This window comes from Drosophila subpulchrella, chromosome 3L (assembly GCF_014743375.2).
Source record: "Drosophila subpulchrella strain 33 F10 #4 breed RU33 chromosome 3L, RU_Dsub_v1.1 Primary Assembly, whole genome shotgun sequence".
Taxonomy (NCBI): Eukaryota; Metazoa; Arthropoda; class Insecta; order Diptera; family Drosophilidae; genus Drosophila; species Drosophila subpulchrella.
The window spans coordinates 7,406,960-7,420,518 of record NC_050612.1 but is presented as its reverse complement, the minus strand read 5'-3'; the positions used below and the strand labels follow the sequence as shown (position 1 = coordinate 7,420,518).

General features: G+C 43.6%; 3 protein-coding genes across 6 annotated transcripts; 1 reads left to right on the top strand and 2 right to left on the bottom strand.

Annotated features, from left to right (window-relative positions):
• Positions 1-116: 116 nt before the first annotated feature.
• Positions 117-2,278, bottom strand: LOC119554960 (DCN1-like protein). Its single transcript, XM_037866087.1, has 2 exons — positions 2,000-2,278; positions 117-1,419 (listed from the first exon to the last, which is right to left on the bottom strand). The coding sequence occupies exons 1-2, from the start codon at positions 2,000-2,002 to the stop codon at positions 556-558; spliced, it is 867 nt and encodes a 288-aa protein (XP_037722015.1). The 5' UTR covers positions 2,003-2,278; the 3' UTR covers positions 117-555.
• A 2,267-nt stretch (positions 2,279-4,545) lies between these two features.
• Positions 4,546-6,789, top strand: LOC119554259 (T-cell immunomodulatory protein). The gene is made up of 2 exons (XM_037865101.1): positions 4,546-4,832; positions 4,892-6,789. Exons 1-2 carry the CDS (start codon positions 4,640-4,642, stop codon positions 6,490-6,492), a joined length of 1,794 nt encoding a protein of 597 aa, XP_037721029.1. The 5' UTR covers positions 4,546-4,639; the 3' UTR covers positions 6,493-6,789.
• Positions 6,524-13,018, bottom strand: LOC119554258 (protein argonaute-2). Of its 4 annotated transcripts, none has more exons than XM_037865098.1 (9): positions 12,840-13,009; positions 12,716-12,775; positions 10,177-10,724; positions 9,679-10,068; positions 9,487-9,575; positions 8,823-9,432; positions 7,395-8,408; positions 6,959-7,329; positions 6,524-6,903 (listed from the first exon to the last, which is right to left on the bottom strand). In XM_037865098.1, the coding sequence occupies exons 1-9, from the start codon at positions 12,853-12,855 to the stop codon at positions 6,813-6,815; spliced, it is 3,189 nt and encodes a 1,062-aa protein (XP_037721026.1). In that variant the 5' UTR covers positions 12,856-13,009; the 3' UTR covers positions 6,524-6,812. The 4 variants fall into 4 exon arrangements, with proteins under 4 accessions (XP_037721026.1, XP_037721027.1, XP_037721028.1 ...); XM_037865099.1 differs by having other exon boundaries at positions 9,679-10,199; positions 10,377-10,724; XM_037865100.1 differs by having other exon boundaries at positions 9,679-10,199; positions 10,416-10,724.
• Between the last annotated feature and the right edge of the window lie 541 nt (positions 13,019-13,559).

Genomic DNA, 13,559 nt, shown 5'->3' with positions numbered 1-13,559 from the left:
TATATACTCTTTGAATTTAATAAGTACTTAACTTAAGTAACTCTTTTAAAACTTAAAAATTTATATCATGAAAAATCATAAGATAATGAAAATAAATTAAATAAAAATGTTTGTGGTCTTCTTTAAAAACATTCTTTATTAATACAATTGAGAAAATAATTTAAAATTCTCAATTTTAGAAATCATTTAATCATAAAAATATAAATTCTTAAAACAATACCAGAGAGATGACAGTTTTTATGGTCTCTAAATTCAATGATAAAATATTTCAATTATTAATGGTTGAATCAGAAAGTGACTTAGCAAATAATAAACATATATTATTTAACTTTCAATTATTACAACCGTCTTCAAAGTTCTTTACCTATTTTAAAGCCTTTCTCAATAAATAGATCGCCGGGAGTAAGTACATTTACTAACTTTATTTATTTATTACGACGCTTTTATAGAGAAAATGTAAATTTACCGACCTTGCTTAAAATCTCCGTTATTTAGAATAATCAGAATAAAAGCAAATCTATCATTAATGAGAATACAATACAGTGTAACAATTCGTTAGCCATAGTTCATGTTTGTACTGTGCGAGGTCTGGTAGGCGCTGGATATGTTCTTCTGGGAGCTGGAGCTTGCGTTGGACTGCTGCGGGAAGCCGGATCCCGGCGACGAGTCCTCCTTGAGATGATCGTTCTCCTGGCACCACTCCACGAAGTCGTCGATGAGCACCGGCCAGGCGCCCTCCGAATCGTAGTTGCTCATCCTGTCGTCGATGTTGGTGGCAAAGTCCAGCAGCAAGTTCCAGGTGTCCCGCGAGATGGCCCGCTTGTGCTTCTCCTCGAGGAACTGGCACCAGATGTCCAAGAACTTGAAGCGCCCACTAAGGACGATGCACCAGTAGGCGATGGCCATTTCCAGGTCGATGCCCTTCTGCCCCGGATCCTTGGCGTAGTTAAAGGTAAAGTGGTAGAAGTCCTTGAACTTTCCGGCATCGTTCAGCTCCTGCTCGAGGATGGGAAGCTTGGCCTTCAGCTTGTCGATGCTATCGATGCCCAGGTCGCACATCCCGTTTATGAACTCATCCCTTGAGAACTCGCACTGCACCTCGGCGTGGAACTTCCACGCGATGATCAGCACCAGTTTGGAGTCCGGCTTGAGGTCCAGGTCCTCCAGAAAGTGGATAACCCCCTGGGATCCAATCTTTAGGGGGTCGCTGGGGTCGCGATAGCGCACGAACAGCTGCTCGATACGCTTGCGGTCCAGCTCCCTGTAGTAGTACTCCGGATTTTGGAAGTAATTGTCGCTGGCCAGATCAAGTTTCCAGTCGTTCTGTTGCAGACAGAAGATAGCCGTCTGTTCGCCCGTTTGTGTCAGCGATATGAACTTCTTCACCTTCTCGCGGTGCTGGCTGGATTTCAGTTTATTCTGCAAAATCATAACAGGGCATTACTAACAATAGATATCGTTGTTAACTCTCGGAGTAAAACAGGTGTGTTGCATTTATAGAAATCGTATGTGTAAGTGGTATGTTCTTGATTAGCATCAGCGTCGAAATCTCGGGATCTTTAAGAGCGACAGAGCTGGGACTTGGGACCTATACTCTTATGACTTTGCTAACAAGGTTTTAATGAAATTATCCACTCGGACGTCCCAACTTACCAAAATCGAACTACGTTAAGGAAAGTTACCTAGCCTATTGCTTAGGATATGCTCTCAAGGGTAGACTAGGTATTCTGAAGCGGGCCAGTGACTAACGGGTATCGTATCTTATAGCCGGGGGGCAATCGACTATACGAATACAGCGTTCTTTCTTGTTTACTATAGATTTTGCTGCCCAGGCGAATTGCATAAATACAACAACAACAACTAGTGTGCCCAAGCTGGCGCTGCACGAAGAAGAAGACGCAACGGGTGCGAAAACAGAGCTGTTTCTCCACTTTCTCCCGGACTCGAACTTGGCCTAAACTTGGCCCGCACTACGGCTGCAATTCGGAAAGGTACTCACCATTGTTGTGGCAATAATTTGATATTATTTGTTTATTTTACGGGGGATTGGAAAACTGCGGAGTGCAGGTGTTGGAAAACGTCGATTGTTTGCCTCGATAAACTAAACCAATGCAAATCGCGTTGCTCCGTTGGGATTATTTTGCATAACAATCCACAGTATTGGTATTGTTTTGGTGAGACTGTGTTCAATTGTTTAAACTTTTCTCCCTATACATATTTTTGAAAGGGATATTTATTTAGTTTTGTTCACTGAGGTGTGACCTTCACCTGACAGTTGAAATTTACCTCATCAGTATAACCGTACTGACGGTATTTTGTGGACATATATACGATATTTCGAACATGGTCCCACGCGAATGTAAGGAGGGTGTTCTCGCTATAATGTCTCGGTTAACTTAGCGAGTACACCCTCTTAACATTCGCGTGGAACCGTACTTTTGCGCAGATTTGAGCATACTCACCACTGCCGTTAGGCAGAAAGCCTAATTTTAAAATTAACTTCGCGGCCTAACATTTTGCCCAAATGAAAAGCCGCGCGGCAGTTGAGTTTGCGATCGTAAATATACTGCCAGCAACGGCATAATATGTCTTCGAATTCGACCTACTATTTGATTATCTTAATGAGCATCAGCAGATGGGCATACTGAAACTGCAGTCAAAGGGCACTTTCTTCGTGTATCCATTTGGATGCGATAAAAAGCTACCCTCAGCATTGCATACCACTAAGAACCACTCTTTCCTCTCCGTGCTTCGGAATGAAGACGTATGTGTCATTCTTTTTGTCCGCATACCAGTGCTTTTACTGCCCTGCAGTTTATAATAGCCTGGTCAACCTGCAACAACAAATTGATATTGGCATACACAAAAACTGCAAGTTGACGCCATAACGAGCTACATTGCCCATCGGGCTAGGATGCACGATCCTATCAAAATGAGGAAACTATTCTTTTGCTCGATTGCGTTAAGGGTTTTTAAAGATTTTCAATATACATGTATGTTATTAATTATTCTTACTTTCAGAGCTGCAAAAAGGTTATCAAGAGCGCAACCGCGATGCTTAACCACATTCGGAAGTATCATACAATACAGGTAAGAAACCCCAACTTTTAGTAAATAACTTTTTTAAACAGGTTAACATTTTTGTCCAAAAAGGGTATATAAACTTCGGCTTCCTTTCATGATCAGATAGACTTCAGATGTGGTTTAGTGCACATGCCCCCAAAGATCTTTTCACAGGCAGGTTTAAACTCATTGATTTATTAACAAGTCCCAGACCTCCTCCGTCAGCTGATCGGCGTTGATCACTCCAGCTTTTCGGACCGCGTCTACGACCTGAATCTTCCCGGAACCAACGCACGCCAAGGTGCCCACACCACAACCTATTCCAGACTACATCATCAATGCTCTGGGTTACATCTAACGAATCCAGCTGAAGAAGTAGTCTATAAATATAAGATTTATATTAAATAGGTAAACAAAAATGTTGTGTACATAAAAATCTACATTTAAGAATTACAATTGTATGTTAACTTCTATAAATTAACACAAGAGAAAACGCTATAGTTGGCGTCCTCGAATATCAGATACCCGTTATTTAGCTTACAAAAAAGCGACACCTATCGTTCATTCCTATTGGCTGTTTACGAGATTTTACAAACAGTGGACCGATTTGAATAAGTATTGGAATGTAGATAGGTATTGATAATAAGATTAAAAAATCTCACTTAAATCTTTAGAAAATATTAACAAATGTGGGCGCTAGAGGCGTTTTAGTGCTATGGACGATTGTGGGCGTTGGAGTGAAGTGGTGTTTGCTGAAGAAAACTTGCGCTGCGCAGAATCCGAAGAGCCTACATGCCAAATCCCAACATTCCAGCACTAATAGTTTCCAAAATCTCAAGTTTCATACGGACAGACGGAAATGGCTTGATCGACTTGGCTAGTCATCCTGATCAAGAATATATGTACATATATACTTTATGGGGTCGGAAACGACTACGACTGCGTGATGATTGTGTGCCAATCTGCTATCTGGTATATGTCACGCCCCGCTTTACCACGACATTCGCTTAATTGGTCGGTTGTTTTAGGGTCGTAAGCATATCCAGTCTCATCTTCCGTAATCATCAGATTGTCCTAATAGTCAGAGAGAACTGTTTAAGACACATCAGTGCGACGACTTTTTTTCAAGAATTTGAGCGCTTTTGGTTGACAAGTAATTAACAACATGTAATTAACATTCACATAAAAAATAATTAGCGCGGAATAAAAGGCCCGCGAATTTTAACTTAAAAATTCACCTTGCTGCCCACAGTGGTGAATATGCTCAAATTTGCGCAAAAGTAAGGTCTCACGTGAATGTTACATTTTGGTTGGACCGTATTCGCGGAAAGTTTCGATACATACCAAGAAAGATACCGAGCAGAAAGAAGATCTTGCATCTCCCTTTTTTACTGACCTTACGATGGCTTACGTTTTGCCGACACTTACGTCTTACGTTGCTTGTAAACGAATATCGAATATCGAATATAAATAATCGGTTAGCTCCATCTGATTCACTATTGATTTTCTACAACAAAAACAGCAACAACTCACAGTAGACAAAATAACGCAAATTGTGAAAATTCAAAACCCCGGAATGATCCGAACAACCTGGGTTCTGGGGCTGCTGCTGGCCCTGGGAAACCTAATCCACGCCAGCGATATCACGGACAAGGTTTTCGCGGATATTAAGGAGGGCATTGTGGCTGCTTTCGGGGACTTCGACTCCGACGAACTCACGGACGTCTTTGTTATCCGCGACGATCAGAAGACTTTGCAGATTCTCTTTGGTATGTGGTGGGTGCCAGGAAAGTCCCCTCCTAATGGTTCCCCCTCCATATGCACATAGGTCACTACACGGAGCCCCTGCTGAGACTGGGGCCCTACTGCCAGTACGGAGATAAGACCATTGTGAGTGTCATACCCGGGGACTTCGATGGCGACGCCCTGATGGACGTGATGGTTAACCTAAAGACCAGGGACAAGGACGTCTACGAGGTCCATGTCAACTGGGGCAACACTACCGAACTGAAGTGCTCCAAGGAGGCGCTCTTCACCAGCAGAGGAGAGGTGATGGCCCTGGACTTCAATCGCGATATGATTATCGATTTGTACGGCTTGGACTCCGAGGGAATGCGCACCTTCTGGATATTCAACAGCAGTAGGCTCCCTCCAGACCACTTCCACCAGGCAGAGCCCACAGAAGTCAAGGGTAACTCGTTGAGCATCCCCAATGCAAATGCCTATGTGGATATTGACGGGGACTTCCTGGCCGATCTGTTCCTTCAAACGGAGAACTCCTACGAGGTATGGCACGGCATAAATGAGCGGGACAAGAAGGAGAACTTCAGCTACCAGTACCAGATCAGGTTCCAGCCGATCGGAGGCAATGACTACCACATCGGCCAGGCTGTGTTCATGGACTTTGAGCTGAAGGGCGTGCAGAACATTGTGGTGCCCTTTTGCATCCACTCGAACTGCCGGAACTCCTCGATCGTCGTGTACGATGGCACCGATTTCCGGAATCTCCATGTGAACTTCCGCGATCCGCAAGGCATCACCTGGGCCTTTGTGCCGCCCGAGTCGGATGATGTTTACTTGCGGACCATTACGGCGAGGAGCGGGGACTTTAACCTGGATGGCTATCCAGATCTTCTGATCACGCTGCAGCCACTAAATGTGGGCAAGCCGGTGATGCAGACTTTCCTGCTGGAGAATGTGGCCTGCACCACGTGCAACAAGCCGTTGAAGCGCACGTTTGAGGTTCGCTGGAACGCCCTTTCGCCGATGGGCAACAACACGGTGGCCGGCGCATTCTATGACTTCTACCAGGACGGTGTGCTCGATGTGATTCTTATCCGGAAGGATGCCAAAGGGAAGTACCAGCCCCTCGCCTTCCGCAACACCCTCGACTATGATGCGAACTTTGTAAAGGTGATTGTGCTGACTGGCTTGGATAACAAGCAGAATCCAGAGCGACGCACTCCTCTGGGCAGGAAGAAGCGCACGTATGGCACCAACTTGCCAGGACCCCGCATCACCTACACCACCACCACCCAGGATGGGGATCAGCAATTTGGCAGTAGTGTTCAACTGCCGCAGGCCTCGTACTTCGCTCTTCAACTGCCGTACACATGCTTTGGCCTAGGTCGAACGCCGAACTTCGTCGATCAACTGACCGTAGGGCTGGGAAGCAAGCTGCGCAACTGGACGCAGCTCATACCCAATTCACAAATCATTGTGGTGCCGAAACCCCTGAACGACCCGTCCCACTGGAAAGCCCAGCTATTCGTCACCCCCAGCAAACTGATCCTGATGAGCGTTGTGGCACTGGGTGGCACCTGCCTGGTCATCGTCTTCATCATTCTGGTTCTGTACATCAAGGAAAAGCGCGAAGATAAACAGGAGCGCTTGCAGGAGTCCCACAAATTCCATTTCGATGCGATGTAAGGTCGCGAATTAAATATTAACTAAATAACCCTTTTGTTTCAACCAAGTTAGTTGAGTTTATTTTTTATGTTTATTTAACGATTATTAATATGCCCAAAATAAGAAGCGTACCCTGTAATTCCACTATGGGCTTTCCCATCTCACTGATGTCCTGGATTGCCCAAACCAATTGTAAAAAAAAGAATGTAGCTCAATTCAGGACATCACCAAACCAAGCTCATAGTGCAATCGACAGAGTGCTTCCCCTCACATCTGATGTATATGTATATGGTTTAAGAAATGTGATAATTATAAAAATTTAAATGAGTTTTACTCGTTGCTTAGACGAAATACATGGGGTTTGTCTTCATGAACTCGGGCACAATCGTGCGTTTGGCGTATTCCTTCTTTAAATCCAGAAACCTAGTGGAGCTGTCAAACAAAAAGAATTTAGGACGGGAAGCTGCAGAAGGAAACATTGACTTACCCAGTGAGGTAAACGCGACCGCGTGCTGCCACCAAGTGGGCCAAGTAGGCCGGAGCCGGATACGAAACCGAGCGATTGCAACGGGGGAACATGTGGCACAGATTGTAGGTCAACTGCTGCAACAGGTCGATGTCCAAATTGCCCGTGTTCTCGATCACATTGTAGCGCGTCGGCTTGGCCGTGCCCTGGATGGACTGGTGGCTGACCATGAAGAACTGCATCTCGTTGGGATGCACGATGGTGCGATCGACCACGGTTCCGGGGTCCACGTTGTTGAACTTGTTGTACTGCGAGGGCTCCCCGTTGGGGAAAAAGCGAGTGTGGTGACGCTTCACCACGATCACACAGCAAACCTTGGGCTTGATGCCCACCTAGAGGTAAGCAATTAATTACCAATCAGTTCGTGCTTTTAATTGATAGCTTATAAAAATCTTACCTTGGCACAGGCTGCATAAATGCCTCTTAGCTCATCGTTTTTGATCTTTGGAAACTGGCCATCGCTTACACCATCGCGGTAATAAAGAATATGCTCCGGATAGGTCTTCCGGTACTGTTGATAAACACGCAAGTGCTCCAATGTGATCGACTCCATATCCTCGATCTCCTCTAGAGCTGAACGTTGAAGCCGATATTGCATGTTGTAAGCGGCTCCGTAAGGATCGTGTGAGGCTGCCACGCCCACCACACTGGGAATCTCGCGCTGATCGGGCGAGGGGTGGGTCACATCGGCGCCCAAGTACATGGCGTTCTTGAGCATTGGCAGCCTGGGGTCATCCTTGAGCTTGTGGTTGATGCCGTTTAGCTTGGAGTTCACTTTGAGTAGGATATTTACGATGGTCTGCACATTAAGCTTCCGCTCGACGGTAAACTGCTTGATGCACTGCGTCAAGATGCCGTGCTGCAGCTCTGCCTTCTGCTTAATGATGTCATATGATGCCCCGAACTGGGGAATGATCACAAACGCAAGATCGAACTGGCTGCGCTTCAGATCACCGAAAACATCGTCCAGGTTACGCTCGTCCTTGAACGTTCTAAATTCCGCCTTGTCAGCCAGACTCACGTTAACCAACTTGCTTTGGCTAAGCATTTGGCGCTCAAGCTCGCCCACCTGGTTGAAGTGCATTTTGCGACCATGCGGCGGATCGCAGTACACTATCGCCCACTTGTGACATTTCTGCTTGGGCTCCAGGAACCTCATGTTATCCATGCGCCACGATCCGTTCCTAACTGCACACCACTTGTTGCCTTGGTACTCTAGCTGCGGTGGGTTGAGGGTCCGGGTGCTTACCACAATAAAATCGTTGGCGATGCGGATGCCGAAGCGACTGATGGTCGGATCCAAGTTGTGCTGGAAGAATTTCAGCAAATGCATAATCTTTGCCTTTCGCTCGTTTGTCGAGGTGGCAGCAAACTTAATCATGTTGGCCACCTGAGTCGCTCCATCCTTGCGCTGCAAAAATATACATTTTTATGCATTTCAGAAATAGAAAAATATTTTTTTTACTTTTGGTGCGGTATTTCAAAAGGTTTCTCGGGGATTAGAAGTTTTGAAAAAAAATAAGTTTTTGGAGAGGATTTGGAAGAAAATACCAAACCAAAAATGGTATATGATTAATTGGTTGGGCTTGTAACCGAATCTTATTAAAACATTTTTAAAACGCAGTTCTTTTGTCTAGGACAGTTCGATAGTTTTTAAGTTTTGTGGTGGTTACTTTTGAATTTAGCTATTGAAATTTTTTTTACGCATTTACCCATATTTAAAATGTGAAAAAATCGATTAATGGAGAGAGGCTTAAAGTTGTCTTTGAACTTTAGTACAACAAATTAACACTTAAAAGTACAACAAAAAATATTTGGTACTCACATTTAAAGGCTGCCCTGCCTCGATGGCGCATAGTTCGATGGGCAGCAAGATATTCTTCATCGGAGGACCGACGTGCAGGCAATGAAGCTGGGGAAACTGCAGCTTAAAGTTGCGACTCTTGAAATAGTCTACAATTGTGATCATCTTGCCCTCCTGCTCGAAGGTCTGGCTGGCGGCCGGGCTCCGAGAAAGTCCATTTACTTTGTAGACCCTTGGAGCGGTAGCAAAAGACTGAGGTGGTGTGTAAACCACATTTATCCCTTTAAGGTACGGCTCTATGTAGCGCCGTGATTGATCCAGGTTGGTTGTGTTGTTAATCTTCGTCTTTAGGCCATATCGCTCCAAATACTCGATTACTGACATGGCAATAGGAAAGGACTTGTGCGATATGTCTACATTTAGGAATGGCTTGTCGCCCAGCATTACAGCTTGATAAAGACCGACGAGGGCCTCGTAGCCATCATCCAGTTCCCGGCGCTGACCGGGTTCGGCCATCTTAAAATAGGAGCGACCGGCGCGAATGGCCTTGTTGTGGCAGGGTGATGCCATCACCACCTCCATGCACTGCAAGGCTCGCATTGGCTTGTCGAAGATCCGCTCCTTCATATAACTGCAAAGGGCCGTGTTATATAATATTATTTCACAAATCTCGGTGCTTTTTTACTTATTCAGTGACATCAGATCGACTTCCGAATCAGCAGTCTCCTTTACTTCCACCGTGTATTTTAGCGTGCGACCATTGTGATCCGTCACCTGAAAAGTGTTAGGGGAGAGAGCAAAAAAAAAAAAAAATGAAAACATAAATTTATCATAAGTACAGGAAAACTGTATGCTTTTTAGTTTCTTCAAAACTTACAGTGACCTCCGAGCTTTGGGTCTTTAGTGGCAGCTTGTCCACTGCGTAGCAGGAGGCTCTGCCATCAAAGGCGGCTATTGCGCCCTTCAACTGATCGATTCGATACTGTTCGAAGGCCTGTCTGTAGAACTTCTTCGGCCGTTCAGGCATGATTTTCACATCGTAGTGGTAGGCTTTAGGTGGCATTTTTGACATGTCTATGTCCAGATAGTTAACGGCCACCTGGCCGGGTTTGCCCAATGTTCCTCGCTTGATGCTGCCCGCCGGCTGAGGCAACAATTGCTGCTGCTGTTGTGGTGGTCCACGGGCTTGGTATTGTCCCTGCTCCTGCTGGCGGCCACCTTGCTGTCCTTGTTGACGCTGCTGGTAGCCACCTTGTCCTCCCTGTCCCTGTTGTCCTTGCTGGTAGCCACCTTGTCCTTGTTGACGCTGCTGGTAGCCACCTTGGCCTCCTTGTCCTTGCTGACGCTGCTGGTAGCCACCTTGTCCTCCCTGTGCCTGTTGTCCTTGCTGGTAGCCACCTTGTCCTTGTTGACGCTGCTGGTAGCCACCTTGGCCTCCCTGTCCCTGTTGTCCTTGCTGGTAGCCACCTTGTCCTTGTTGACGCTGCTGGTAGCCACCTTGGCCTCCTTGTCCTTGCTGACGCTGCTGGTAGCCACCTTGTCCTCCCTGTGCCTGTTGTCCTTGCTGGTAGCCACCTTGTCCTCCTTGTCCTTGTTGACGCTGCTGGTAGCCACCTTGTCCTCCTTGTCCTTGCTGACGCTGCTGGTAGCCACCTTGTCCTCCCTGTCCCTGTTGTCCTTGCTGGTGGCCACCTTGACCTCCCTGTCCCTGTTGTCCTTGCTGGTTGCCACCTGGAGCCCTCTGTTGCTGAAGTGGCGGACGGGATTGCTGTCCGTGGGATTGCTTTTGCTGACCGCCCCATGATTGGCCTGCCTGTCCTCCTTGTCCGCCTTGCTTCTGCCATCCTCCGCCGCCCTGTTGGCCACCAGAGCTAGATGCTCCTGAACTGGTGGATGCCTGGGGTGCTGCCTGTTGTGCTGCACCTTGGTTTAAAATAGTAGTATGTTTAGAATGTATGTTTAAAAAATAGATGGCCAAATGTTTTCTCTTTGTGTTATAGATCAATTTTAAAGCAAAAGATTTAAAATTTCAAGAAAAACAAGAAAGGTAGCTAACTTTGGCAAGCTGTTGCTATTTTATTAAGCCCGTTACCCTTAAAGTAAAAGGTCATATTGTAGACGGAAGCGATCTCGGAAACTATAAAAGCTGCTGGGTCTAGGCATGCAGATTCTAGAGATTCCTACGCAACGAAAGTTTGTTTCGTAAAAAAATGTTAACTGAAATGTATTAGTCTCGTGAATACCTATTGATAAGACTCTCTGCAATAGAAAAAGGAATTTTTCAAAAATTTCATCCCGATAGCTTTAAAACTAATACTAGTTTGCGTAAAAGCGGACAGACGGACATGGCTAGATCGACTCGTCTAGTGATGCTGATTAAGAATTCATACATTTTATAGGGTCGATGACGTCTCCAAAACTTCAAAATGAAATTAGAATACCCTCTGGAAGGGTATCCAATGATATTGCACTAGTAAATAGTTGATTAACTATCAAATATAGTTATCCTAATGTAAAGTCTTCCACACAAAAGTATGCAACAATAACTTTACAAATTGTCTCAAATGTGTTGTTTATAACTCTCGTACACCTGGACTCCCAAGCAAAACTCTAAAAAGTAAAAACTTTACTTAAAACATATATTCTCTAAAGCCTTCAATATTCCTTCACACTAGCTGGAAGTCACTGTGCAAATTTCGAAGTGTAATTTGAAAATTTTTATTTTTGTTTTGCTTATAAATTACCCTGCTCCAGTGACGTGTCTATGAATCCAATTAACAATTTGATCAATTTTATATGTATATATTTACTGTAAAAAAGAATCACCTAACTATAAGTTATGGGTTAGGTAACCATAAAAACAGATATTTAAATACAATTCATGGACTACAATTTTAAAGCATTTATTCAATAAGACCACTTTACTATAACATTGGTCAATTTAACCAATCGAACTTGCACAACTTTTTATTTTATGACTGATACAATACAAATTTTAAATGGATAGTTCCTGTGCCAAATAAATGTATGGGGAAACTTTCATAAAAAATACGAGTTCGTACCAATTTGACGTTCGTTTCCTTAAGTTGTTAACGATTTAGTTATAATCAAATGGGAGAGTCAAATTGCAGCTTAGAGCTTCCGTCTTGAATAAAAGTCTTTGTTGTTAAAGACCTCCAAAGACTCTTGATTAAAACGATGAAGGATCAAAATGTTTTCTTTAAAATCTCAGAAAATATGAAAAATACAGAATAAATTTGCATTAGTGGTTACACGAGGACTATGATCCAAAACAAATCAGTATGAAAGCCGAGCAAGGGTTCGAAATAATAAGCTAAATTGTATAAAGTGGACCGCACAGACCACAGAAACAAAACTCCTCGAAAATTTTAGATTGTACCTAGATTGTTGAACGATCATCAACGAATTTAAGGTAGAAATTACTACGGTTTGAAATAGTTTTGCTATACTAGTACATTTTTAAAAAATCATCGGGTAATGCGATATGGTAACAGAGGTACAACCGTTTATGTGATGGGAAATAACAAATATTATTTTAAAGATTATTTGTTTCTAAAAACCTAAAAAATAAATACTTTACAGGTCAGGTGCAGTAGTGGAGGTGTAGGTAGTAGAGTCCCTAAACATTTTCTTAAACTTTACTCAACTGTCAGTCACTAAAGATATCAGTCTTGCACCAATACATTCACGGCCACCTAATTTCATCACAGGTGCATTGAATGTGGTGATTCCCCGTAAAATGGAAACCTTCTCGAGCATTCGACCCGATGGACCCTTCGGAAAATCCCCTCGCCCGAAACTACGAGTATGTATACACATATGCATGTTGTATGTATTGCAATTCGAGTATATTCTTTTGCCTACGCTGTCAAATTGCAGTAAAGTGAACTTACTTTGTTGTTGTTGTTGTGCTGGTGCAGGAGCTGCGGTCTTCGGCTCCTCTGCCTTGAACTCTGGGATAGAAATTGGAAGTATAGTTATGATATTTCCTCAGGTCTGCAGGTCGGGGGCACTCACTGTTTTTCTTTCCCATCTTGAGTTTGGAGTTTTTTAAAACTTATTTCTTTCAGAAAATCTCCGGAGCAATTTGCGTTGTTGCACTTCGAATACGGTCTCACTTTTAGTGATGGGTCTAGCTATCGATGGCCGATTAGCTATCGAGCCGCACAGCTGTTATGGAAATGTTGTGTTTTTCCTATCGCTTATCGGACCTGAGCTATCGAGTGGGCGCTTAGTGGAAAAGGTGAAATCATTGATTTGAATAGCTTTTAATGTTTATCTGAAAAAATAAACTGAATATATTGTTAACTGTTCCCTTATGTAACGTTCATCTTTTTCTGTCGTCAAAATGATAATAAACAATAATTATTATTATAACATACGGTTGTGCAACAAACTTTCTAGTATGGTTTTTAAATTCTTAAAAAAGAGAAAGGTTTAATACTGATTGAATAGTTTTCTTATGACTTCTGAGGTAAATACATTTTCAAATTTTATACTCATCGAAGCATTTTCCTAAGGTTACTGATGTTTGTTGTTGAAAATTCCACATAAAATTTCAGCAATTGGGGGAACGACCCTAAATATTTCTAGTTTAATTTTCAGACAGCAGTGACCTGTTCTCAAACTTTCGGAAAGTAATTTTTCTCTGTAAGTTAATGCCAAAAAATATTCATAAGGTAAGAATGACTACAAATAAATAAAGTAAAGTAAAGTAAAGTGAGTAAATACTGCTCT

Bases quoted from the DNA above. Each gene is read 5' to 3' on its own strand.
- LOC119554259 (XM_037865101.1), top strand. From the start codon at position 4,640: ATGATCCGAACAACCTGGGTTCTGGGGCTGCTGCTGGCCCTGGGAAAC. The intron at 4,833-4,891 runs GTATGTGGTGGG...ATATGCACATAG, and splicing joins GACTTTGCAGATTCTCTTTG to GTCACTACACGGAGCCCCTG.
- LOC119554258 (XM_037865097.1), bottom strand. The intron at 9,576-9,678 runs GTAAGTTTTGAA...AACACTTTTCAG, and splicing joins CCCAAAGCTCGGAGGTCACT to GTGACGGATCACAATGGTCG. The intron at 8,409-8,822 runs GTGAGTACCAAA...ATATTTTTGCAG, and splicing joins AGGCAGGGCAGCCTTTAAAT to CGCAAGGATGGAGCGACTCA.